This window comes from Indicator indicator, chromosome 9, assembly GCF_027791375.1.
Source record: "Indicator indicator isolate 239-I01 chromosome 9, UM_Iind_1.1, whole genome shotgun sequence".
Lineage (NCBI taxonomy): Eukaryota > Metazoa > Chordata > Aves > Piciformes > Indicatoridae > Indicator > Indicator indicator.
In genome coordinates this window covers 17,254,738-17,282,268 of record NC_072018.1, presented here as the reverse complement: position 1 = coordinate 17,282,268, position 27,531 = coordinate 17,254,738, and the positions used below count along the sequence as shown (strand labels likewise).

The 27,531-nt window shown below is 40.8% G+C and overlaps 2 protein-coding genes across 3 annotated transcripts; both read left to right on the top strand.

Annotated features, from left to right (window-relative positions):
- Positions 1–1,595: 1,595 nt before the first annotated feature.
- Positions 1,596–11,365, top strand: LOC128969140 (glutathione S-transferase 3-like). Of its 2 annotated transcripts, XM_054383834.1 has the most exons (7): positions 1,648–1,681; positions 3,582–3,697; positions 5,408–5,459; positions 6,674–6,806; positions 8,876–9,017; positions 10,137–10,268; positions 10,790–11,365. In XM_054383834.1, the coding sequence occupies exons 2-7, from the start codon at positions 3,611–3,613 to the stop codon at positions 10,931–10,933; spliced, it is 690 nt and encodes a 229-aa protein (XP_054239809.1). In that variant the 5' UTR covers positions 1,648–1,681; positions 3,582–3,610; the 3' UTR covers positions 10,934–11,365. The 2 variants fall into 2 exon arrangements, with proteins under 2 accessions (XP_054239810.1, XP_054239809.1); XM_054383835.1 differs by lacking the exon at positions 3,582–3,697 and having other exon boundaries at positions 1,596–1,681.
- Positions 11,366–17,765: 6,400 nt separating this feature from the next.
- On the top strand, positions 17,766–23,904 carry LOC128969158 (glutathione S-transferase 3-like). The gene is made up of 6 exons (XM_054383870.1): positions 17,766–17,865; positions 18,516–18,567; positions 20,275–20,407; positions 20,759–20,900; positions 21,934–22,065; positions 23,766–23,904. Exons 1-6 carry the CDS (start codon positions 17,779–17,781, stop codon positions 23,886–23,888), a joined length of 669 nt encoding a protein of 222 aa, XP_054239845.1. The 5' UTR covers positions 17,766–17,778; the 3' UTR covers positions 23,889–23,904.
- Positions 23,905–27,531: the final 3,627 nt, after the last annotated feature.

The window sequence follows — 27,531 nt, the reverse complement described above, 5'->3', positions numbered from 1 at the left end:
TGGATAAGTGCACTCTGCATTGGATAAAAATCTGTCTGGAGGGCTGGGCCCAAAGAGTAGTGCGGAACAAAGTTAAATCTGGCTGGTGCCCAGTCTCGAGTGATGTCCCCTAGGATTCAATACTGGGCCCTGTCCTCTTTAATGTCTTTATCAGTGATCTGGATGAGGGGATTGAATGCAGCACCCTCAGTAAATTTGCAGATGACATCAAGCTGGTGGCTGTATTATCTGCTAGACAGTAAGGAAGCTTTACAGTGGGATCTGGACAGGTTAAATCAATAAGCCATTGTATGAAGTTCAACAAGGCCAAGTGCCAGGTCCTCCACCTGGGTCACAGCAACCCCATGGCAATCTACAGACTTGGGGATGTGTGGGTGGAAAGCTGTGACTTGGAGAGGGACCTGGGGGTATTGGTTGACAGTCAACTACCTATGACTCAGCAGTGTGTCCAGGTGGCCAAGAAAGCCAATGACATCCTGGCTTGTATTAGAAATTCCATCTACAGATGAAAAAAAGTGAATCTGTAACATCAGTTGTTCTTTAATATTTGTGCTGCAAATAAGCACAAAATAATGGCAGACTGCCCCATGCAGTGCCTCACTTGGATGTGTCTGCTGTCTTGGAAGCTTGACTACCCTACGTTCTCCTACAAATGGACCTTGAGCTTGTTTGGAGGTTCTAGCAGGGGAGCGCAGCTACCGTATACCCTTGACCGATGAACGGTACCGTCTCTATCGGGGAAGGTCGTCCTCTTCGACCGAGCGCGCAGCTTCGGGAGGGACGCACATGGAGCGGTGAGGGAGGAAGGGGACACCCGCCTAGCCAGCCAGATCAGCCGAATCAACCCTGGCGATCAATGGGGTGACAGATGTCGCAGCCAGATCGCCCTCACATCCAGACTAAAGAAGCATTCGCTGTAGTATATAAGGAACAAGATTTCATCCATCTTTCCGTTATAGCGAGCTACCGAGACTAAAATTAAATGCCATATGCTAAAAAATTACCTGTCTGTAAAGGACACGTTTTAGAATAAAGTAGCTCGGCACTTTTAGTGGTTTGTTTTCTTTATATCTTTTTTTCCCACTCCCTGAAGCCTTTGCGATATATGCAGAATAGCGTATTTCTATTGGCGACTTCCCCGCTTATCACCGCCTCCTAGAAGAGTGATGGCTTTCGATTGGTGGCTGTCCCGATTACCACCGCCTCATAGCGCTGTGGCTTGGAGGGGCTGCGGCGATTGCGCGTGGTCGTGGGTCAGGTTGGTGCGTGGCTGGGCTTTGTTTTTTGTGATTTTTTTTTGCTCCACTTCCCCACCTAATTCATGTGACTAGCGTGAGTTTCTGTGATTTCTCTTTTCCCGTCATCACTCTGCTGTCCCCTGGCTTGCTTGGCTCTCGCGGTATGGTGGTCAGTGCTAGCATTCGGGTGTCTGATCAGAGCGCTTCTACAAGCAGCGTGTACTTCAGCATTTCTCATTTCTTAGGTGAGGACTTGCTCTGTGCGGTTCTGCCTCCAAGCCCTTTCCCTACTGCCAGCTGTCAGCGTGGTGGCTTCCTACATGATAACGTGAACCACTCCTCATGGTCGGTCTGTGAAGAACTTGTTAAAAATAGCAGGGATTGGAGTTGATGGCCCGGAGGTTACTTGCTGTCAGACACTGAGCAGAGGACTTCCCCTCCAGGTTGGTTGTTACATGATGCAGAGTAGGGAAGAGCAGCTGCTGTTGAGCTGAAGGTTGCATAATGCCAGCAGTGAGCATTGGTTCCTGAAGTCCTGCATCTGCAAGACATTCTCAGTGCCCGTGGTCTGCTAGTCGTTTCCCACCAATGTTTTGGTGCACGTAGCTAGCATGGGAGTGGTGACTTTTTTGCACAGATACTGATGTTCTTCCCCCCTGTTAGCCCAGGTGGCCTTCATAAATCACAATAAGATAGTAAATTCAGATCCTTTTGTCCCAAAGGCCCTTTTGCGTTTTGCCTTTTTGCCCTCCCCAAAGGCCCCAGGCTGAGGGGAGTGGCCAACAACCTTCCTGCAACTGCAGCTCCTTACTGCAAGTTGCCATTTTCCCTTCTGGTGGTAACAGTGGGGAGGGGAGAAGATCTTTGCCCATCCCTAGGGTGCCCTTTTTTTCAGTTCACAAGTTGGGCTTTCCCTTCAAATATTGTGTGACAGGCTCTGTCTAAAGCTTGTTTTACAAGGCAAGCATCCATCGTGTCTTTACCTTCCATTTGTCTTTGCTGTGCTGATGTGTGCTTGGCAACAGTGACTTGCTTATCTCCTGTGACATTTATTTAGAAGCCTATCTTAGAAAGACACACTGAAGAAAAGGTGTCCTTTATGCTGCTTTAATTTTCTGAACTTCAAGTTAAAAGTCACCTTTAGCTTCTTTTTCTTATGTTAGCACTATAGATACAAGGTGGCAATGTTTTAGTTCCTAAGGAGGCCTGAAGAGCTGAATAGCCTGGCTTGTTTTGAATTTCCGTGGTAGATGCAGTCTTATATTTTGTGTTATGTTTTCATGCCTGTTGGCTAACAAGCAGATCACTTGCCTTCTGTGTGGTTGAGGTCTTTCAAAGGTTCATTTTTTGCCCTCCTCTTATGAAAGAGCTCTTGCAATATTGGGAACTAGAGGCTATTGTTTGTGTGCCAACAGCCTCTTTCCCAGCATTATTTGGACCGTGGACTGGAGTGACAAGAAATCTTCCTACAGAGGGAACACAGCTCTTAGCTGCAGCAAGGAGCTGCTGGTGCAGAGTACTGTGTATGAAATGCCAGTATGAAATTTGATGCTACTTTGGCTTATGGCTGTACAGTTGAATGTAGTTCCTGCTGAGACCTAAATATAAGTCTGTTAAAAAAAAATAACACCAGCTTTATTAAGCTATTCAAGAACTAAATTGCTGGTAGCAAAGCATGGTGTATTTTATCAACTGAATGGTTTAGAACACTTTCCTTAGCAACAGGGCTTATTAATAGAAAGAAATGCAACCAGTAGAAGCAGAATTAGTGCAGAAGTCTGAATCTCTGTATTTTAATTTGGGTTTTACAGAAGAAACTGGTTATTTTGATGTTTCCACCAATTCCAGATCACTTACCCTGGATCATGACAGCTAGAAAGAAAAGTGAGAGGCCTTGAAAATATGTTCCCATACTGCACCTAAGTATGCATAGAATTGACGTTCAGATACTTTTGGCATTCTTTGATATAAGGATTGACAGATTTGAAAAAAAAAGTCTGTTTCTTCTCCCCTTTGACTGAACCTTGGCTTTCAGTGGTGATTGAGTAACTTTCGTGCTAAAACTTACATTTTTCTGAAGTGTTTTAAGGATTTCCTTAGTCATGACTTATTTTTTTTGGTTATCTCCTACTTAGAAACTTGATGCTTACTTTTCATGAATTTCAGGGAAATGAGAAGACTATTAAATATTCTGACTCAACGGAACAGCATAAACCCTAATCAGTTTAGACTAAAACTTTATTGAAATGTTTTGTCAAAAATGAACTTAAATTTTTGTTATGTGAGTGACCTGTCAGCCAGCTGCCATTGCCAGTATCATTATTAACTTAGTACCTTTTATAGCTGTTTTAGGTAACAGGAAGTCTGAAGTAATGGCTGGAAAACCAAAACTTTACTACTTTGATGGAAGAGGCAGGATGGAGTCGATTCGCTGGTTGTTAGCTGCAGCTGGGGTTGAGGTTTGTTTTAATGTTTTTAACTTTAAGCTGCTTTGAGGTAGACCACAAGTTAACAACAACAAAAAAGGCATCCTAAGATGCAGTAAGAAAAGAGCTTTGGCTTTTCAGTGTAATTGAAAATTTTTCAGGTATGCAAAAGTCTGGCTTCAGTTACATGTCTTCTGAGCAGTGACACTGTAAACCAGTTTCTTGTTTAATTCCAGACTTCATAATGCTTAATTAAGTATTCAATTACTGACCCAGGAGCTGTTGAACTGAGTGATAGATGTGTTCATGGCACAACAAGTATTACCTGTGCCAAACAAAACAGTGATGAATTTACTTTCTCTAGTCTTTTTGTTTTCAGTTGGGTGCTCACCCACCAGTTTTATTTTTCACTCCACTGGCTGCATCCTCCACAGTAAGCTATAGCACAAAATATAATTTGTCTTATTGGCATCATTTAGAGGAGGCTTAACAGGGTGAAGTGAGCAAGCTGACCCATATGTGTAGGGAAATTAGAAATCTCAGAGCAGGAAGAAAAATATTTGGATAAACCAAGAAGTAAGACATGACTTTGAAATATATTTTTTGATGGGTTATAATTTACTTATTAATTTATCTATCTTGATACCTTGGCAATAAAATGTGGTGATTCAGTTTGACAGAAAGGACTAGTAGCTTCCCTGAGTGTCCTCTTTTTATGGTAGGTTGTTACACTTCATATGGTTACCCCATTTTCAAAAAGACCACCAGTCTTCATTGGAAGACCCAAGTGGCTTCTTCTCTGTATCGTTTGTTCCTATGTTGTTTTTCTTTTTTTCCCCCACTTTTCATCAGCGGAAACCTAGGTTCTGAATTTTAGGCTCTGCGATGACACTTACCGTGGTTCAGAACTTACACTGCATTCTTCTGGGATTTCCCTAACCCAGCAAGTATTAATTATTAGCATAATTTACACAGATGTTCTGAGAGAGATTGACTGAGGAACTGATTGACTTGAGAGCCCACAGCTAGGCATCTAGGACTTGTAAGCTCAATTGTTTCCTGGTCTCCATGGTCTACACTGACTATAGACACGTGTGGCACATGCAAACTTGTAGACCTCTGGCTTTGGTGCCTTTAGTCTTGAACTGAATTTCTCTGTAAGTAGCACCAATTGGACCAGCCATCCTCAACCATACTGAATATATCTACATCACTCTGACTTCAGGCAAGCCTGTATCTTTTTGTTTCTCATCTAGTGGAGAAATCATCTCTGTGTCTTAAACATGCCTCTATACTAAACTTCCTGCTGGGTATAATATTTTTGCATTATTTCATAAAAGTTTTTGTTTAACTTTCTAAGAATTTGTTCTTGACCAGCTCCCAAATCAAAATACCCCGCAGCAGAGCTTTTTTCCGTATACCAAAAAGCATTTTTAGGATGGCCTAGTCTGTGCTGTTGACTGTTCCACCTTAAATTGCCAGTTCAATATCAAACCAACTGTCCTCACCCCAGTTCTTACTGCCTGCTTTTCTGCTAGGGATGCCTTTAGCAGCATTTGTCAAATATGACAGCCTAAAAGATTTTGCCAGTCCTTCTGCCCTTGGTATGCTCTCTTTTAGAGACATGTCTGAAACCAAAGGACCCATGATGCATATTCTTGTCGTTTTATGATGTTTTAAAAGCTTATCTATTCCAGAAATGTGAAAAGACACTCACTTTCTCTTCTCATTCTCTTTTGCCAGTTTGAGGAAGAGTTCTTTGAAACTCGAGAGCAGTATGAGAAGCTTCTGCAGGGTGAGTCCACATGAAACCTCAAGGAAAGTGTGACCAGACTTCACTTAGTCTCGGAAAAGACATGTGAAGAGGAGACTTTGACAATTGTGTGGGACTTTATTTCAGCACAGCAGTGAGGGGAATAAAACAGATCTGACAATAGTTGCAGAGATTGAGTATTTTAGTTTTCCCCTATGTGGACAGATGCAATTGAAAATTGAATGTGTTTCCATCTGGAGAGTTTCCCAGGCCTCTGGGTTGTTCTGTTTTCAATTTCTGTCTCACCTAGTCTCATAAACTTACCCTGGGCTTCAGCTACTTGAAAAAACATGTACTAAAACTTACTGAATGTCCTGATTTACCCTAAGATACTGGTTATAAGAGAGAGAGTGGAGAGTCTGATGTTTGCTTCAACTGTGTTTTAAATATTTGAATATAATTTTTTAAAATATGTTTAGAATTAGACACTTCTTACTCAGATGATATGTTTAGTATGATTATTTCCACTGTATTTCAATTTCAGCATAAAAGGTGCTGTACACAGTCCTGACTGCAGCTTCAGTGAATTTTTTTACAGCAAGAATCTTAATCCACAATAATTGCGCTCAGCAGTTTAATTTGTCTGACCTCCTGACTGTCTAGCACATCAATTGCACCACTCAGCTTGGGGTCATCTGCAAACTTTCTGAGGGTGCACTTGATCCCACTATGTCATTGATGAAACAGTATTGTCCCACTACGGACCCCTGAGGGACACCACTTGTCTCTGATCTTCATCTGGACATTGAGACATTGACTGTTGCCCTTTGGATGTGGCCATCCAACCAGTCAGTTATATACCAAACATTCCACCTATCAGATTCATATCTCTACAATTTAGAGTGAAGGCTGTTGTGTAGGTCCAAGGCTTTACAGAAGTCCACACAGACAACATCCATAGCTCTCCCCATGTTCACTGATGTACTCACTCCACTGTAGAAAGTCACTCAAATGGTCAGGCTGAACTTGTCCCTGATAAAGCCATGCTGGCTATCTTGAATAACTTCCCTGTGTTCCATGTGCCTTAGCATAGCTTCTAGGAGAATGTCTTCCATGATCTTCACAGGCACAGAGGTGAGGCTGACAGGTCAGTAGTTGCCAGGGTCCTCCTTTCTACCTTTCTTAAACATGGGTGCAGTGTTACTATCCAGTAGAATGCTACTATCCAGTAGAACAATGTGTGACTTTCCCCTTAGGTGGATCCCTGATGTTTCAGCAAGTGCCCATGGTGGAAATTGATGGAATAAAGATGGTGCAGACCAGAGCCATTCTCAGCTACATAGCAGCAAAGTACAACCTCTACGGCAAGGACCTAAAGGAGAGAGCCCTGTACTGTGACAGTATTTCTCTTCTTAAATTCATTATAGTAGCTTAGATACACCTAGAATTAATTACATGCTTGTGCAGTCAGATAATCACCTGTATGCCTCAGTGACACCCAACTTGTAGTGAGGCTGAAAGGCCACAGCTAAATGCAAGCAAACTGATTTGTCCTAATGCAATTATTTTTACATAAAAACAGGGGCTGGAAAGTCCCAGAGGACTTTTATCTCTACAGTTAATCCTTAAGGGTTTTATTGTACTTTACTACAGCTTGACACAGGTATTCAAGAGGTGACTGACATGTAAGTGTTGGAACTACTTCCGTAAACAGAAAACTTCATGAAAAGAAATGCTTAGTTTTTAACTTCTAGTTGCAAAATGAGATCAAGCATTGATGTCATCTCTGACTGCGTGATGTTCCACAGCACCGTAGAAAGTACATAGGTTTGGTATTATGAGTTGGTGGTTTTGTGTGAAATTAAATCCAAGTCTTGATCATAGAATCATAGAATGCACTGAGTTGGAAGGGACCTCTAGAGGTCAGCTAGGCCAGTCCCCCTGCAGGGATATCCCCAACTAGATCAGGTTGCTCAGAGCCCTGTGAAGACTGACCTTGAGGGTCTCTACAGATGGGTCCTCCATCACCTTCCTGGGCAGTAAAGAACTTCCTCACAGTAAAGAACTTCCTAATCTAAGTCTACTCTTCTCCAATATAAAACCATTGCCCCTTGTCCTAATGCCACATGCCTTTGTAAACATGCCCTTCCCAGCTTTCCAGCATCCTTCAGGTACTGGAAGGCTGCTATAAGGTCTCCTCTGAGCCTCCTCTTCTCCAGGCTGAGCAATGATGTGTCTGTGTGAAGAAAAAAAAATGTGATTGGGCTATCTGAATATGTAGCCTTTAAATTTCCATTTCCTATTGTTTTTCAAAAGAAGGAAAAGTAAAGGTCAAGTAACTAGTGAAGCACCTAACTTTAATCAGTACTTTACAATAAACTGTCATGAAGCAGTGCAAATGGTTGAAAGAATTACCTGAGACAGGCTCAGGGAAGTAACAAAAAGAATGGACAGGAGCCTCAGTCATGGCTGCTTTGTTAATAAACCATCATTTCCTGTAGTTTGCATTCCTTGCATACCTCTTCTTTCAAACAGCATTCTCTTCTGAGTTTTAGATCGAGGCCTGTTCCTGCTGTCTTAGCACAAACATAAATTAAGTTTATTTATTGATTTGATTTTGTACTAGGGGGAAGGAAGCATCCATGCTTCACTTAGCTCCAGATTTAAGTACTTCGGATAGCTAATCTTTACAGGGCAGAGGTACATTTTTAGACTGGATAGCTGCAGGAGAGAAGCTGGCATACATTAAGCCTTGCAGAAATATCTGATAGCTTCTTATTGCACATAATGTGGTTAATCCTTACAGAGGAAGCTGTTGTCTGACAACAAAAACTGCAGTTAGTCTTATTACAGAGCAGGAACTCAAGTCTCTTACAATATATGGTGGTTGGTTAGAATGCTGTTAGAGTATTTTACCAAGTATTTTATTATATTCATGAGGAGAATTTAAATTTGACTCTTGTCTACAATACAAAACCTGCTTTCAGAGCTCTGGGAAAATGAAAAAAAGGGACTATTTGAGGAACTGCTGCACTGACCATTAGCTAGATGTGGAACCTGGTATACTTCAGGTCAGGTTTCCAACCCCGTTATTAATCTGTTTGTCACCACTTGGACCGTGGATGAAACCTTGAGGGTGGTATATATTCAGAAGACTAAGCCAGCTGGGAATGACTTTTTGTGGTGCTGTGTTTTTCTATAGTGAATCTGAAGAGGTCCGTAACACTAAGGTTAAACTCTTGCTAACTCTGTGCAGTGCTGTTTGATCCTGCACAGTGAGGTGAGTGCCAACACCACCACAACTATGAATGAAACTCACTGTGACTTTTTTTAACTACAAAAATCATTTTCATTTGGGCAGGGGGGAATTCAACGTTGCTATCACAACACAAATCTAAGAAAACCCTTCCTATGAAGGTGCTTTCTTATTTAAGACTTTTGTTTGCTTTGGTTTTAAGGATTGATATGTATGTTGGAGGAACTGATGATCTTATGATGCTCATTTTGGTCTTTCCATTTTTATCGGCTGAAGATAAAGAGAAACAACTTGCTGATATAGTCCAAAAGGCAACAAGCAGGTACTTCCCAGTATATGAAAAGGTATGTAGGAGGACCATTTCCTAACATTGTTCTGGAAGGATAACAATGGGAACAGTGAATATTTTACCAAAAGCAGAAGAAACAGGAAGATTTCAGTGCAGTGCTGTAAACGAGGACATCATACTTAGTCTGCAAGCTGGAGAGACGAGGGGGAGGTCAGAGCAGTATGACACAAGTTGGGGTGGGTAAAATGCAGAAATTTCTAAATAAGATTTAATGGTCTGACTAGCATCAACATTCAGACTGAAGGATCCAGCTATCCCCTTTGGCTCAAAACTGTTACGATCCAATGAATGTGTAAACATAGCTATATTGTACAGTTAAAATAGCAGCTTCCTGGTTTTAGGAAACACGAAAATGTGTAACTTGCATTGCAAAGGCAATGTCATTTTAGATAGCTAATAGTCAGCTTTATTTAATATTTCAAATACATCTACATGTTTTTCTAACCACAGCAATATACCGCTGCCACTGCTGTCTTCTAGTGTGAATGGTCTTCTGCTTAACCCATACTGGAATCTTGGTGTTTCTCTAACTGATCCTTTGGGAGGTGTGACCCAAGAGATACTTTCAGTGGAAATTAATATACATAAACTGGATAGTTTGTCAGAAATAGCTAATTTTCTGTTTTAAAGACTAAAGGGAATACATTTTCCCACTTATCAGCTGTCCTATAGATAGATGGCTGTCAGTTCCTTCTGTCCTAGATTCCACTAGTTGCATTTAGCCCTGATGTTTTAGGCTTACCAGCTCTCTTTTATATTCTCTATTTTGCTAGTGAAAAATTCAAGACTTTTTAGGCTGCAAAGGAGTGAACACAGAGGTATCTAACCCTGTAGCCCAGTACATGGTGTTACCTAGGGCTATAGGAGGGAAGGACAGGAGATTCTATATTGCCACTTTAAGGACTGCTCATGGGTATCCTGTAAAACGATGAGTTACTACAGGCACTGCTCTGACATCCCCAGTCTAGAAGTATCCCTAGCTGCATGGGAAAGAAAGATGAAAAGAAAACAAGAGGCAGTGAGTACTGTCAAAGAAGGTGTGTCTGTGCATTTTGAAAACATCAACTCCAGCTGACTATCCACATCTAAATGCTTTCATTTATGACACTTCCAGGTTTTGAAAGGCCATGGGCAGAATTTTCTCGTTGGCAACAGTTTTAGCTGGGCAGATGTTCATCTTCTTGAAGCCATTTTAATGGTAGAAGAAAAGAAGTCGGACGTGCTCTCAGGCTTTCCTCAGTTACAGGTACCTTACATTAACAAGGCACTCGTGTGGCTGTAATGTGATAAAGAATAATTCAATCTATTGTGCATTGATAATTCCACAAAAGAAGAGCATTTGCTTTTCTTGCTTTGGGAAGAACCTCATAATACATTTCGTCTGAAGAATCTCTTCTTTTCTGGCATAATCCCTGTACAGACCTGAAGAAATTCACTCTTTTTTTAAATTTTATTTTTTAGTTCTTTAAGCAGGAGATGTTCCCCGTATCATGAGAAGTGATTTGAGTAAAACACAGATTTGAAACCACAGATAGCTATTTCCATTTCATCCCATACCAATACATGACAGAGGTCTGGTTTATTACTGTTTAAAAATAACAAGGTTTGGAGTGAGGGGGAGTAAAATTTATCCATGGCTAAAATTATATTTCCTGTATTGCCTCTACGTCCAACTTTTTAAAGGGTGGTTCACAAATCAGTGAAATAGTTTCTTCATGTGTTACTTTCTGTTCTTTAAACACTTTGTACTTACTGTTCACCTTTTAGGCTTTTAAAAAGAGGATAAGCAGCATCCCCACAATCAAGAAGTTTCTAGAGCCAGGAAGCCAAAGAAAACCTGTTCCTGATGATAAATATGTGGAGACTGTGAGGAGAGTTCTCCGCATGTACTATAACGTAAAGGCGATTTAACGTGCCTGGCTACAACAACAGCTGTTGAGAGAGCTACCAGATGGCACTTCTACAATTATACTGCAGAAAGAAGGTGAAGAGGTCTTCAAAAGGAGTTTTATGGCAGTATCTCCTCTCATACAAAATACTATAGGCAGGTATCTTTTCTAACACTTTACTACAAGTCTATTTTTTAATTCATTCTTCTTGAGATCTTACAGGTAATTTTAAACAAGTGAAATGGCAACAAGCTGGCACCGAGCATGCTGTCTTCTTGATTCTTCATTGTTTTGAACATAGCTGCAGGCAAATGAAACAAGTGGGTTTTAATAAAAAGGAGAGGGGCATTTCTCTTGCCAGTTCCTCAGTAACTTTTCTGAAATGTCAGCATCGTGACTTCAAACTTCATTTTAATTTGTTTTCTAATTCAGGAATAACATTTTTGGTGTAACTGGAGGATCTGTTCTAATCAAATAAACTTTATGTGGTCATATCACTCTTTGTCATGAATGAAAGTTGGAGCTTGCAAACGTTTACTTTTCTTGGAGGATAAATTCTTTATATTTGATATAAAGGGGATCCTTGATAACCCATATGCCTCATGCAAAGATATTTTGTTTGCATTTAAAATTACATAAATGAGATGTAGAGGTAGTAACCCATCACACAAACCTGGTGTAGTTCCTATCTAAGGTCTCATACCTGCCAAACCCAATGTTTTCTTCCTCTTCTTACTTTTTTTCCTTTTTCTTTTTTTAATTTATGGTTTCAACAGATTACTTGACAAAGGAATATTAAGTTATTTTTATAAATCACTTCAATAAATGGCACTTATGCTTTGAAAAGCTACTCTGTAAGATGTTATCATGGGGTACTGTTACATGTAGTTCTATATTAATGATATTGTTTACAAGAAAAGATTTGTGCTTGATCCCTAATGGCCCTGTTTAATTCCTGTGTTAGCTATGGGTTGAGAAATAAGATGCTGCTTGACCTTGGAATGCAATGACTATACTCATCTAATATTTGATGAATGAGTTCCCCACTTGGGAACTCATCGATCTCCTAAGCTTCAGCACAGCTGAAATTCTCAACACTGTGAATACTTTTCCCTCATTGCCAGGTGTTGATGCTTTACTAAAGGAGGGGTTTCTTGCCAGAATATGAGGAAATCTGTGGTGTGAAACTGTTTAGACAAATGTTCTACAAGCAAACATGCAGAAGATCTAAGGTGACTGTCTGCCAGTACGTGCAGTGGCAAGCCTAACAGCTGATGGTCTTGCCTTTTAGTAAACAGCATGGCACTGAAATGTAAGACATTTGACAGTCTTGAATTATTTCTATTTGATTTTGTTACCTTGTGTGCTACCATACAAACCAGAGCCATCCTCGGACATACAGCCCAAAAAATAAGATTTCTATGGGAAGGACCTGAAGGACAGAGCCTGATGCAGTAAATCTAGATTTCTAAGCGCTAGATGTCTGCTTTTGATCTATGACTACTTTTTACATATTAAAACTTTATTACCTCATACATGAAGACCCTGCACAGTTTCAGTGTAGTCCTCATGCACACCAAAGCCTTCTATCAATATTCCTGCTGGGCCAAGGGCAGTTCAGTTTGTTGTATACCTACATTCAGTTTAACTTCCCACTGTGCAGGCTGATAAAAAGAGGCATGTGTAGGTGTGAGATGTTGCCCTTGTAAACTTAGCACTGAGGTCTATAGAACTGCTAATTAGCTGGGCAAGATGAGCCAGATTCCTATTCTGTTATCAAACTTGCATTGAACCTCTCCTTGAGAACAAGGGAATAAAAGCAAGTGGAGGTTTGTACCTGATCCAGCACACACATGACTAACCACTTAACATTCTCCCCACTTCTAATACATCTTGTACCATACCTACATTTTCTTCTGATAAATTTTTATTTGTACTTTTAATGGAAATGTAGCAACTGTTGTATAGGTGCAATTTATAAAACTGTCCATGGATGCGGAAATAAACCTGAAATGTAGGTTTAGGTCATGAACATCAACTCTGTACTGGAGCAAAACTGAGAAAAGTCATTAGTTCTTTCATTCCTATAAACCTTCTTCATCTTGAATCAAAAAAATTTACAATATTTCATGTCTGTCAAAATTCTATGGGCAGAATCCAGCAACTGATCGAAGCTATCCTGATGGTAGAAGAGAAAATGCTCTCTGTTCTTTCCAAGTTTCTCTGCAGATAATTAAATCAATTGTAAAATAGCCATAGTCATTTGAACGTTTGAGGAGGATAAGTTAAAATGCTTGGCAGTTTCTTGCAGTGTTACAGAATGTTTGTTCATACAAGGTCCAGCAGCACATCTCTCCTTGTTGGCTCCTTCACTACCTGTGTCAAAAAGTTATCAGTGCTCTGCAGGAACTTCCTGGACTGTGTGTGCCCAGCTGTGTACTCTTGCCAGCAAATATCAAGGTCCTTCATGAGAACCAGGGCCTGTGATTGTGAGGCTGCTTTTAGCTGTCTGTAGAAGGTGTCCTCAACTTCCTCTTGCTGATAGGTGGCCTGTAGTAAACACTCACAGCACTGTCACCTGTATTAGCCTGTCCTTTCATTCGTACCCATAAGATCTCAAATCTTCATCCCCATCTAGGCAGAGCTCAATACATTCCAGCTACTCTCTCATATAAAGAGCAACTTCACCACCTCACCTTGCTGGTCTAGCTTTCCTAAAATGTACATAGCAGTCCATGACAGCATTTCAGACATGAGCCATCTTACCATGTCTCTGTAACTGCACACCGATCTCTAGTTCTTCCCATTTATTCACCATACCAGGTGTGTTGGTGTGCAGGCATTTTGGAGGGGTAATCAAGCATGCTTCCTTCCCTGGAGGGATGCAAAAGGATCCTCCATAGCCACGCAGTCCCTTGGAGTGGCTAGCTGCCTAATTCTCCTCTTAGAAGGCAACTTTTTACCATGTTGAGATACTTAAATCAATAAATACTAAATAATCCTAATAATAAATTCTGTAAACTAGCTTTTCATTTAATCTCTCCTCACCAGCAGCACAATGGGTATAAAACAGAATTAGGGTTACTGTTTACAGACTTTGCTGGTGGTCTGGAAAAGCGCCAATCAGTTTACAGAACTATGTGTCAGGGTGAATATAGGCTTACTTAATCTTGTCTTCAGGTGGTCGGCAAAGCTTCAGGACAGAGCTAGAGCAGTTGCTGAGGGTTTGCAACAAGTCGAGGCTTGAGTGATGCATGACTTTTTCTAACTATTCATGTGGACTGTAAATTTTTAACACACTGGTGGTGTGCTTCAGTTCAGGAGCTTGATAAGCAGCATGGAGAGAATACTTGTAATCCTACCCTGTTTCATTCTTTAATTACATACCACATCCCTGCTTCTCAGAGAATGCTGCTGGTAGCTAGACTCAGGCATGGTCCCCTAAACTAGCTGAGGACTGCAGGCAGATATGTGTTGAGAAGACTTTAGTCTTATCTAACCTACAGCACAATGAAATGTCTCCAGAAGAGCACCCTGGGAACTTGACATGCCAGGACATGGTATATGCACTATTGAAAATCTGCCAGTGCCCAACCCAGGAGTACTTAATTGGTACCCAGGCTTCATGCCAGATGCATCAAGAATCACAGGTGTGGCTTAACAAGTTATGCAAAGAAGAAACTTTCTTTCTTTATATGTTAAAAGAGCTTTTTACTCACATTATGAGAGGCTGTGCTGGAAGCAAAAAAGAGAACAAAGGAGAAAGTCCTTCTGGCAAATAAGAATGTGTGGAAGGGGAACAGTCAAAGCTGGACATCGTCATGTTTAGCAAATCCAAAAGGCATTGGAATACTTTGCTTGACCACCCTTCCCTGAGCCTCAAATCACAGACCTCTTCATCCCCTTCTTCTTTACCAGAAAGCCTATTGCTACCACCTTTGTATTTGGGTGGAACATCTCAATAATTCCAAGAGATCAGTATGACTAGATGACAAACTATGGGGCTACCCACATGCTATAGCCAAATCAACAAACCGTGAAAGAAAGACACCTTCTGCCCCGGATGGCCATTTTCAGAGACCTATGCCTTTAAGCTGGGTGGTGCCAGTTTAACAGCAGTGGGAGATTTTATCTCTAATTGGGTATGGCTGGAAACTCCCCCAGAGGTCTAAAATTTGAATACCCTAGAGGGACCTGCCTGTGCTGGGTGGAGCTTGAGTTAAGGTTAGAAGGTAAGTATTAACTTTAAAATTCCTGAAGTGTTTGCCTGTATAGTGAAGCTGCTTCCAAATTTATTTGGGTGTCTCCTGGGGTAATGTAAATTCTCTGCTCTCTTTAGTTTGTGTGCTAGCTAGGCTAAGCAGGGCTCAGTAGTTAACCCACCAGCTGGAAGCTGCAGGACAGTGAAAGGAAGAGAAAGATATTTTATTTTTTTTTTAAATCAGGAAACAAATCCTGTCGTGCAGCTCAGAGTTGAGCAAGGCAGCTATAAAATCATGGAGGGGATAAAGTGTGTGGGAGTAAAAGCGCATGGGAGAACCCAGTGCAAGCCTCTAGCACTGTGCTTATTTCTTCTGTGTTTGAGCAGGAATGCTGCTGGCCTGCTTGGTCCATCAGGCTCTGCTCCAGGACTAAAGGGCACTTCACACTAGATACAGGTAATGCTGATTCTGAAAGACCATCCTCTCGAATGATTCTTACGTTGCTGAGAAGCATCCTCTGAAACATTCAAGACAAGCATGTATAAGGCTCATTAGGAAAGAGGGTTTAGACAAAAGTAGAAAAACATTTGCATATAGGCAAATTTTGTGTTGAAGTCTTAGCTAAATATTAATTAAGGCTAAAGGTAGCACATGCAAGATGCTGTTGTATAAGTTCCTGGTGTAAACCAATTCTTCAGCAGTGTCCCAAAATGCCTTGGCTGATGATGCATTTTTGCAATAGGAATTGGATATTGCTTATGTAATTATATTTGCTCTCCAAATTCTCTGGGAGCCTTTGGTCACTTGTACCTTTATGCAAGAGTCAATTTCTTCAGCAGGGAGCAGTCAAACATCTTTCCACAGAGGAGCAACACCAGATGAGACCATTGGACTACTTGTAAGCCTGGTGGTTCTTAGGGCTGCTATGCTGTGGCTGTAGTGGCAGTATCTGTTAACACTATTTCTTGACTCTTCTTTTGCCCTTCTGCTGCTGTGGTATGGCATTGTATGATGTGGTATGGCCAATTGTATGATTTTAACAGGTCAGTAATTTGTAGAGCATTTGATATTTTACTTTCCCTGGAAGTTACAAACCCACACAGCTTCTATAACTGCCCAGCAGCATGGCACACTCCAGATGTATATTGAGAATGAGCATAAATATTTACTGTTTTTCCTATGGCTAGCTGATAGACTTTTGTTAATGCAACTAATTTGGCTGCTTGTGCACTCATGAATTAAAGGAAAAGTCTTATTTAATGTAAGTTTCATTCATCCAAATAGCAGTTTGGATGAATATGTGTTGAAATGATATGGATGCAATGTGGAGAAGCTCGATAATGAGAGGCAATAGTAAACTGTTGTCAACCACACAGATAAGCTGCACTGCCATATAGTGAAAGCTAGTCACACAACATGCAGAAACTAGTAAAACCACTATTTTAAATACACTTACAAAGCACTGTGACTTGAAGAAAAACACATCACTAGAGTGTTCTGAACCTGTTTTGAGTGGGGAACATCATGTGGCTGTGACAGAGGTGATATTAGCTTAGGCTTATACTACTCAGAAAACCAGAGCTGTTTGTAAATTTATTTCTTTTTTTTATAATGTACTTTACTTTTGTTTCTCAGTCATTTGGATATGTGTAGGATATTAATTTTTAAGCTTTTCCCTTCCCAATCATTAATGTATGATACTAACATCATTGTGAAGGGGGAATGCTAGTCCCATTATTTTTAGTTCATTGGTAGTTTTGTTGGTTGGTTGTTTTTTTGTAATTAGGGCAACAAATCACAGAGAAATGAAGACCTGGATGTGCAAATACTTATACTCAAGGCCCAGCACAAATAGTCCAGCTTGTTAGCTCTATGTATGAAATAGCTCAATATAGATGTCCAGTCTCTGCCACAGACTCTTTTGCTCATGGTGCTGTTACAGCAAGCTACACGCAGCCTCTGATGTGCCAGTCCCATGAGCACGCATGTTCCCAGAGTCCTGGGGAATATTTCTGGGGGCACCTGAAGCCATTTGAACTAGGTTCCAAATCTGGCTTTGAGGGACATATCAATGCCTCCATAAGCAGCACCCAATTGTCCTGTAGCTGTTGAATAGGACCACCAGGCAAGCTCAGCCTGCTTCATGGAACAAAGGGAAGACTGACAAATAATTTGCTTCTGCTTGAGGAAAGAAGTAGATGGCAGTTGAAGCTAGACAAATGGCAAACAAAGGTAGACAAACTTCAGTGTACCAGTGAAATGTTTTCCCTTTCTTTTAATCTTTACAATGAGGGTGATGGCAGTAAGGGTGAGTAACTTCCTTGAGGATGTGGCTTTGTGTAATTGTCTTAATGCAGCAAGGTTCCCTCTGTAGCCAGGGACTCATGCCATTTGTTTAAAGACAGCTGTTTGCTCATAACAAACCTCCCTAGCAGCACTGGGTAAGGCTTTAGAAATCTGCACATTTGTCCTCTCCTATCCCAGGCTAAGTGGTGCTGCTGGTTCATCTCTTATTTTTGCATTTTAAACCAGAAGAAGTTTAAACTTCAGCAGGTATAGTGAGGACAAAAGGCTCTATGTCCCCTCAAATTAATGGTACTTGCACCAGTTTTATGAGATGCTGTTTTCAACTTAGTATTTTTCAGAGAACAAGGAGCTCAGAAGCATGTCCAGGAAGCCCAGGCTTACCTACTTGAATGGAAGGGGGCGAATGGAGCCTGTACGATGGCTGCTGGCAGCAGCTGGTGTGGAGGTTAGTTGGTGCTTGGTACAGTATTTCAAACTGGTATTTTCCACTGGCCTTCAGTAAGGAACAATTTAACATGTAGCTGCTTATCCTCCATGTGCAAGAGGGTGGCTAAATTACTTTGGTCAGGGGGACTACCTGATAACTATCTTGTTTGGTGGTTAGTATCTGGAATGCAAACTCAGTGGAACTTGCAGTTTATTAGAGCTAATATCAGTCCTCTGAAGCAATTAATCATAATGGGTAAACATGTCGATTTAATGGAATTTTCCAGCTGTACAAAGTTACCTTAACTCAGTCTTACCCATTGTAACGACAAACAAGATATAAATAAATGTTGTTGACTTACGTGCCCTGGGCTGGAGTTAGACATAGTTGATTTACTTGATGCTTCCCTTGGCACTGGCAGCAACATCTCTTCTTCCTGTAGATGTCTGTGCTCTGTTTCTACCTGCCTTTAGGTGACTTCTGAGTAAGTGCCCCAAGGCAGAAGTGGCCAGGCCCTTCTGTTCTTCACAGGCCCAGCTGTGAAGATGCATGTGAAATAAGGCAGCTGATGATCTGGTCCATTATCTTTTGCTTGGTTATGTACCGCCACTTAAAGAAGGAAATCGTTCAAATACAACCACATAACACTGTTCTCTCTCCTTATCCAGTTTGAAGAAATTTTTTTGGAAACAAGAGAGCAGTATGAAAAGTTAATCAAAGGTAAGAATTCTGACACCTGAGGCTGAGTCCTTCAAAAAATTACTGTGATTTAGCTAAATTAGTGATTTATAATTAGTGTGTTTAAACCAGTGCAAACTTCTAGGTGAACACCTAGAATACTGAAATACTAGTTTTGAGTAAGTTGTTCTTCCTAGTGCCAAATAACTCTTATAAGCTAAAGTCCACAGCTGCTGTGATTGTGTCTCTTGTAGCACAGTAAACAGTAGCAGCAAATATTCCTATTTAATGCAACTTAATTATATGTGCTGTGGAACTGTTAGCATGGTTTCTGGCACATTTTTGGCCTAGGGCAAATATCATTCCCCAAAGCAATTTCCAGCCATCATCGGGGAGTTGTCCCAGGCCAAGGGATGTCATTTAGGTGTGACCACCATGCTCTATAGGCAGATAGTGCTAGACAGAGTGATGTGGCCAGGCTGTGCTAGCTAGCATGAGGCATTGAACTGACTAGCATAGATGTACTTGTGTACATCAATGTACAAACATTCATAGATACATGTTTTTTCAGAACCTCAGTGAGATAAATCTCTAAAACAAAGGCTTGAATGGAACCAAAATTCTCTGGAAAGCCAGTTTTTTGTTGTGCTAGGCTCTGTGCAAGTACAACAGACAGTCCTAAGCAGGATAAGCCTGAGCCACAAAGCTTTAAAAAAAAAAAAAAAAGGAAAAAAAAAAGAGTTAAAACCCAGACATGCCTGTTATCATGAACCCTTATTACCTGACAGAAGAATGCAGATTAAAATTGAGCAATTAAATTAACTTTGAGCAATGCAGAGTGGCAGCTGCCTAGGTGGATTTAGATTTTTGCTGTGATTTTAACAGGGCAGGATTGTTCTCTGGCTGCCCTTAATGTGTAAAATGGGAGAGGAAGTATCTCTAAAGATAGTGAATTAGTCCAGCAGAAAACTGGCCCAGCAAAGACCGACTCTGCTATGCCAAATCTCTGTAAGCTTAGGTCTCAGCAGGGCCTCACTGAAGGCTCAGGCACCAACTCCAGAAGAAAACAGGACTACAAAGGTGTATCTAAAGAGGCTTAAAATGTTGTGCAATGACACTGAATATAGGCCTGTAATGAAACTCTACAGGGACTCTCAAACTCCTATCCCTAGAGTGACTGTAAACAACTGCTGTTACAGTGCCTGCCTTTTAACTCCGTAGCTTCAGGATGTTTAAAATGGCCTGACCTCTTCCTTTATGCCAGTAGCTCAGTGTTGCTGCAATGCTAACCCTCTCATTCTTTCTGCCTGTGTATGTGTCCCTAACAGGGAATTAATCTGCATTCAAAATAATAGGATTTTTTTTTTTAAACCTTCAAGTTGAACACAGGTCTCTACTCTCTTCCGATCCCATAGGTTAAAAGTGCTGGTTCAGGCTTTTCCTGCCAGCATGAGGCAAGGTCCAGCAATGCAAAGGCCTAGGTCATGCCCACTTCCCATAAGTCATGTGAATCTTTGGCAATGCTGTAAAGCAAGGGGCCCAGCTGCAATGCAATCACCTAGCTACAAAAGTGTAATGTAGCCTGGCCAATATTTGGTCTTTGCTACAATGTCAGTTTGCTGCATGGATTTTTACAGTTAAGACACCAGTGACCTCCACTGCAAAAGAAATGTGCTCAGTCTCCTGCTCTCCAGTTAAGCTAGCAGTCTAGGAGGAACTAACAAGCTTTCCCTCAACTTTCCACCCTAGATGGAGTTCTGATGTTCCAGCAAGTGCCCCTGGTTGAGATCGATGGGATGAAGATGGTGCAGACCAGAGCCATCCTCAGCTACATAGCAGGGAAATACAATCTCTATGGGAAAGACTTGAAGGAGAGAGCCCTGTACTGCAACACCTCTTTTCACTTAATGAGCAATATGTTATTTGATAGCTGCATTATAGACAACAAATTCAATCCTGTAAATCCAGTACCAAGGCATGAGAAAGACTAACACGATAAAAAAAACTCCAAGTACTCTAGCCTTTAAATTTTAACCATGACTGCTGAAGTGTTGATGATCAGAAACAGGCTTTTTAGTCCTTTTAAAAAATGTGTAGCTTTATTTTATGTTTAGTTTTGGCTGTGAAAATTGGCACTATGGTGGTGATGTAATATTACCTAAAGTTGCCTTAGTCAATTGGAAAACAGATGAAATAACTGCTGTGGCCTTTTCTACTGTCTCCCCCCACACAGGATTGACATGTATGTAGAAGGAATAGCAGATCTGATGCAAATGATTTTGGTTTTTCCTTTCTCCCCACCGGAGGCAAAGGATAAAAATCTTGACTCAATTAAGGAGAGGGCAATTAACAGGTACTTCCCCGTCTTTGAAAAGGTAAGTGATAGTGAGAATGTGTCTATGAAATTTCTATTTGCAATTGCCAAAAAGTTCTCCCAAAATGAGAATTATTGTAGTGTAGGTTGGTTCCAAATCCTCAGCTTTCTTGGCTCTCTCCAAGAAGGGGGAAACATGGCAGCATGTTTTCTGTTTGTTGGTTTGTGTTGTCAGGGCTGTGGTATTTGAACCTCTACAAAGCAAACAAAGAAATATGTTCAGCTCTGCAGCAAAAGTTTTCACTAATGTAAAAGTAAGCATGTCTGATTTCTGGTTTTTCCTCAAGAGGGTAGTTCCACACTTCTATTTGTTTAGAGCATATATGTGCTATACTTAATTTTAAATGTAATGTTTTTATTAAAAGAATGCAAAAAATTCTTTGCAAATAAACTAGGTAGAGAGATTAGGAATACTTTAGTAAAACAACAGATTTCTGCACATCCCTGTTTCAAAAACAACAAACCAAACCCATATGACTCAGACATCTGGCAACATTTTTCACTTTTGTAACATTCATCTAGTTCTGATAGGAAACAATAATAAAGGCTGGAGATACTAAAAGTTCTTATGACTAGAATAACTTACTCCCAAAGGCAGGGCTTTTCTTTGGTTAGCAACTGTAATTCTGCATTTCTGAGTTTGCATTCTGGTATCAACACTGGGCATAATAGCAAAAAGTTAGTTTTGTAAATTCTTCGAGTCACTCGTAGTTCCTTCAATATCTCTATTTTAATTCTATAACTGCTTCTAGTCTATTTAAGTGTGTGTCTTTGTCCCTGTTCCATTTGCCGATCATCTTTAGTGGGTGGCCAAAGTTTTTTAGTCTGTGTACTGTAAGAGTTCAGACTTTTTCTTTCTTTTTTTTCCCCCCTACCATAATGAAGTGATTTAGGCTTAGAGATTCCAGCCGAAAACTCCACCCTGAAATTTCACATATAATAGCTGTTCAGCTCTACAGCTGTGCTGAGGCTTAGCTGTCAGGCATTGTGTGTTCTGTTCTCATCTGTAGCCCACATTCGCTTGTATTCTGCAGGTTTTGAAACAGCATGGCCAAGACTTTCTCGTGGGCAACAAATTCAGCTGGGCAGATGTTCAGTTACTTGAAGCCATTTTAGCAGTGGAGGAGAAAGTACCTGCTGTGCTGTCCGGGTTTCCTCAGTTGCAGGTAATTTTGTACTGGAATGTGCCAGCATTCAGAAGCTAGAGGGCAATCTTGAAGCGATCATCTCTCCATGCTATCTAAATCAGGAGTGCGGCCTCTTCAAAGGACTACCATGGTCATGTATTTGCTTAACATCAAGCAGGAGGGAACTGATTTAGTTGGTTTGTGGTAAGACACTGTGCTCGTGATAAAGCCTATCCCTCTTTGAGTGGTATATGCCTCCCAGAAATTCATGTCATCCCAAGGGAATCACTGATCTAAGCTGCCCTGTTTTAAGTTTCCTGTTTCCTGCCAGTAGACGCTATATAATACCAGATAAAAATTAAAGTCTTTGATAGAAGAAGGTACAGTGTGCCATTTTTTTTTTTTTTTGTATGGACTGCTATTTCATTTTTGGGATCCTAATGACTTCACTTCTGCCTTGTACCAAAGTTGATCATTTAAAACTTAATACAGCAAAGGATAAATTCTCTGCCTCTGTACCATGTACAAAGTTTGAAGCCAAATAAAAATTAGACACTTCTGCTGACCAGAAATCATAAGCCTGGGGCATGACCCACAGGAGTCATTAAGATACAGTGGACCCAAGTAATCTAACTGGGGGAAAAAGGCAGCTGGTGTTCAGTGGCCCTCCACGTGCCTGTAATCATAGTCATAAAGCAGTGTTGGTAACAGATATTTAGCCTAAGTGTGCAAGACTTCAGGTCATGCTTCTTAGAGCTTACAAACTGTTAATTTAAGGGGTGTGCTCAAAGATTTCAGCTTTATTCCCACTAGCAAAAGAAGCGGTTAAACATCATTCTACACAGGTAGATTTTCTGCTTGGAACTGATGAAGAAATGGGGTTTGGGGTGGCTGTAAGAAAGAGGAAATTATGTCCATGTATCTGCCAGCAAGTGCTGGCTGTTGCTTTGTAAAGCTCCCCTCCCTTAGACTTGTTGTTAGAAGAGGGTTTTGTATACCTAAGATTGCCCCGCTAACTGTGAGGCTTCCAGCTGCTTGCAGTCTGTACCAGCCAGTCCTCTCTGGCTGTCTGTACAGTGAGATGTCTCAGGATCCTTGACTCAGTTGCCTTAACAGAATCATCTCTTGCCACCAGAGGTGTCCAATTGTTCCCTAATCCTAGTCCTGACCTCCAGCCACTGCTCCAGAAGGGGATAAGTCTCCCTGAGGTGCTGTGTTATCTTCCAGCCTCATGTAGATATTTTGACAACACTAGGCTACAATGCACTATGAGAAACTAACACTGGACAATCAAGTTGAACTGAGAAGGCATCAAGCCATTTCACCTTCACCTAGAATGCTGGGACAGTGGGACAACACTGGCCATGCAAGATGCAAACATAATGCAATATTTGAACAATCAGAACCAGCAATGAAAAGGTCATAAGCTGCATTAGTGTATTTACAGCTTCAAAACCATCCCTTAATGCTCTTGGAAATAGAATTGTTGCCTTCAGTTTCTTTCAGGCAGCAGAGATTAGATATTGTCTGTTCCAGTACTGCTTTCACTAGTAAGATTAGCTTTTTTTCAGCAGCTGGGTTCTTATCTTGGACAGAAGATGACTGTGTAGATGTCACAAGATCTGAATGAATACAAAGATCTCTTCTAGCAGCAGGAGGAAGTAGTTGTTTTGTGTGAGGAGCACTGTTTGCTATTGAGTGAGCTGGAATTTCTCTTATGCTGTGTTTTTATTTTTTAGGCTTTTAAAATAAAAATGAGCAATATGCCTACAATTAAGAAGTTCCTGCAGCCTGGCAGCCCAAAGAAACCCCCACCAGATGACTTTTATGTAGAAAAAGTGTTCAAGATTTTTAAGAAGTGAGTGCCTTGCTACCTTCAGTGAGACCCAAAATACTGAAGAAGAAAAAAAAGAAAACAAACAAAACCCATCACCACCAAACAACCCACCCCACAGAAACTTCTATTTCCTTTGGTTTGAAATCTCAGTAAATTAGTATAATTGTAGTTAAAACCAATGGTAAAAAATAAATAAATAAAGCATTCTGATCACTCTGACAATGTGACAGCAGATTTCTCTTTATTGATATCAAGTGCTTGGCAAAACAAGATAACAGAGCATGGAAGCAAAGAATGTTGCAGGCTAAGGACTATATTCCCTTGGAAAGACCAATGCAGTTGTCAATGTAACTTGGAGAAGATATTTAGGCTTCAGAATAAGAGCTATGGAAACAGAGAAGATGACTCACTGAATCATTCTTAAAAAAAAAAAAAGGCAGATTTTTGATCAGTGTTGCATTATTTGTACAGTATTCTGTGAGTGAAACTTCCACTTTGGTATTAGTTTCACCTGTTGCTACCAAAGCCAAAACTCTTTGGTGTCTCACACTTCCCAGGTCTTGTCTAAGAACCAGCTCTTGCAACGTTTCATTACTTTCTTCCTTTAACCTAGTTTATTGTTCCCAGTGCACTGGAGTCTCTGCATCCCTTCATGTGATTTAACCTCCTCAAAGGATAGGGAGGGCAGAGCCACATCCTCAAACAGACAATTATTCAGCACTTATTCATGCTTCTTTCTGTAGATTCCTCTGCCATTTTGGGGAACTCAGCTGCTTCCTAGCCCCAGTTCTGGACATCAATGGCCAGCTTCATCTTTGTCCTAGTAATACAAGAAGCAATAGGCTCCGTTTCCTGGCTCATATACACACTAGGAAATTCTCTTATTACCCAAAGATGGGTAACCACACCTCAACAGCCTGTTGTGGCTGAGCCCTGGAATGGACTGACTGTGGCTGGGAGCCACCTGAGTGGGAACAGTGGGCACAGACCAACAGCCCTGAGCAAGCTGCTGTCAATTCAGTAACATAGAGGACATCTTCCAGTGCTTGCACTATGGCACTGCCTTGGTTTTGATGTCTTCTTTAAGAACTTCAAAGAGCAAAACATGAGCCTCAGCTGCCATTTTGCATAGAATGAAATGTGGGCAGCTTAGGGGAATACTTACAGAGGAAGTTGATTCCTTAATACTGGGTTCAGAGAGGAGGAAATCATTGCTAGTGATCTAAGAGGCCCTTGAATTTCTGTAAATATTAGGGCCTTTTCTGTGCTGACTGATGGAGAGCTGAGAAGAGGTAAGATGATAACAAGGTGGGTTTCAGGTGCTCTACAAGTCCTAGTATTGTCTGTCTGTGAATACCATGCTCCTTTCTATTCTTACATACTGACTGCCTCCATGGGGAGAGAATTGCATACAGGAAGAAGAAAGGTCCATGCTGAACCTTAGCCACAGATGAAGCTCCCTTCTCTGCAGTCCCTATCCTTGCTGCTAAAACAATTAATGCATAACTGCATGTGCACCTACTTTGCTTGCAAGTACATTTTAGATATTATAGGTGCATAAGTTTGAACACAGCTCCAACCCAAATTAACCCAATTCTGGTATGTTTTATGTAGAGAGGAAAGTTCACAAAGGAAGTGGACCCAAACTTAAAAAAAAAAAAAAATATATATATAAAAATTATACCTTATTGTTTTAAATGAAGAGGCTAAATAGAAACAAGCTGGTGAGCAACACATTTCTCTACTTTTAATTCCTGGATGGTCAATCTGAACCCAAAGGTTCTTAAGAGATCGGATGCCTTCAAACATGAATGATACAAATGGCACTTCCATACTACTTTCTAAAATACTTCACAAGCTCAGTGAGACCACACTTCCAAAAGTCCTTTTAAGATAGAAGACAGACACTGTTGTATTTTTCACTTTTATTTAAGCTAGTAACTTGAAGATAGCTTGCCTGAAATCTTGATGGATACCTCTGACAGGGTAAGAAATGTCAGTGTTGGGATAAATCACACTCTGAAGACTTCCTTCTACTCCTCTCCTTTTGGAGTAGGGGAAGACTGAGGGTACTAACTTCATCTGAGTTTTTAACTACCTCAGTTAAGGCAGCATCCTTTTGAGTAGTTTGAGTATCAGCTGTAGCTCAAGTGCATGGCGGGGGATTCCTCAAGAATTTAGGCTTGAATTTACTTTATACTTATTTAATGGAGAATAGAAAGCTGGACTAGATGTAGGTGTTTACAAAGCTGTCTACACCATGTTTAACTTTCATGCCTGAACTCATGTTCTCTTACCTTGCAGTCCTCTGACACAATGGATGTCAATTCCTGAAAGGAGTAGTCAGCAGAGATATGGGATATCTCATAAAGTTTATCGTGGCCAAGCCTACAAATGATTAATCAAGCCAAGCACAGAATCAAACAGGTTGGAAAAGACCTCAGAGATCATCAAGTCCAACCTATTACCTAGTACCTAACACCTCCTGACAACTAAACCATGGCTCCAAGTGCCATATCCAATACAGAATCACAGAATCAAATACCATAATGAGTCCCCTTCTGTGAAGTCTGGGTCTCCTCATGTGCTATGTAGGGTACAGAATGTTCCATTTGGGGCCTAGGGAATTCCTAAAAGACAAGATATGCAGTGGTGACTGTTGTGCTTCTATGGTTCTAGCTCTAAATAATAAATAAACTTATTTGATTGTCAAGCATGGAACATGGTCTAACAGGCAACAGTGGTGGAGACTGATGGGGCATGGATCATTTTCAGATATATAATAGCAAAGTATGTCTACAGGAAGGGCCTGAAGGAGAGTACACTAAGAACTCTTTTTTTTTTTTTGCTTGATAGCTTCTATAACCTCCCAGTGTAATATGAGAAGAGTATCCCACCCTGCAGTTATCTTCAGTGCCATTCAGCAGATTTTTATACAACACGTTCACCTTGCCTGCAGGTGGTATCTACAACATTAACCAGGAAGATTAGGCATTAGAATAGACAGCATGGTGCATGAGAGTTTATGCTGCAATGACTTCTTTGAGGTCAACAGAGTTATCAGGAGCAAGCAGTCAGGAGTACAGAGGGTACTTTTTGTCTTCTGATCTGGGTCTTCATTCAGTGTCTCCTACAGTTATCTTTGGTGTGCATTTTTCCCAGGTGAGATTCAGGTAAGCATTTTTGACAGAAACAGAAAAAAAACAACCCTGTGCCCAGGAATGAAGTTCAGCAGAAAAAATGTCCTGAAGGAATATCCCCCACGACTAAGGAAGGGAAGAAAGTTTATAAAGGATTCAAGCAGAATTAGTTGATGTGACATAATGTAAAGAAGCAATCTGTTAAAAGTGAAAAAAAAAAAATCAGCAATCAAACTTTTATCACAGTATTCTTTTTACCTGTGGGAGATTTTCAGACATTCTAATTATTTTTAACTAGCAGGTTGCGAAAAAGTGAAAAGAGGAAGCACACAATTTTCTGCTGGCACAGATGTTCCCAATGATGATGACCTCTTGTGACTCTTACTTTGGTACACAGCCAGAATTAGCTAGTGATTTACTTTCTGTAGGTGAAAAGTAACTAAGCAGACCAGATTGTTTAAGGAAGGAAAGTATCCCATTGGCAGACAACTGTTTGCAATTCTCTTTGCAGGGCGGGTTACAGACCTA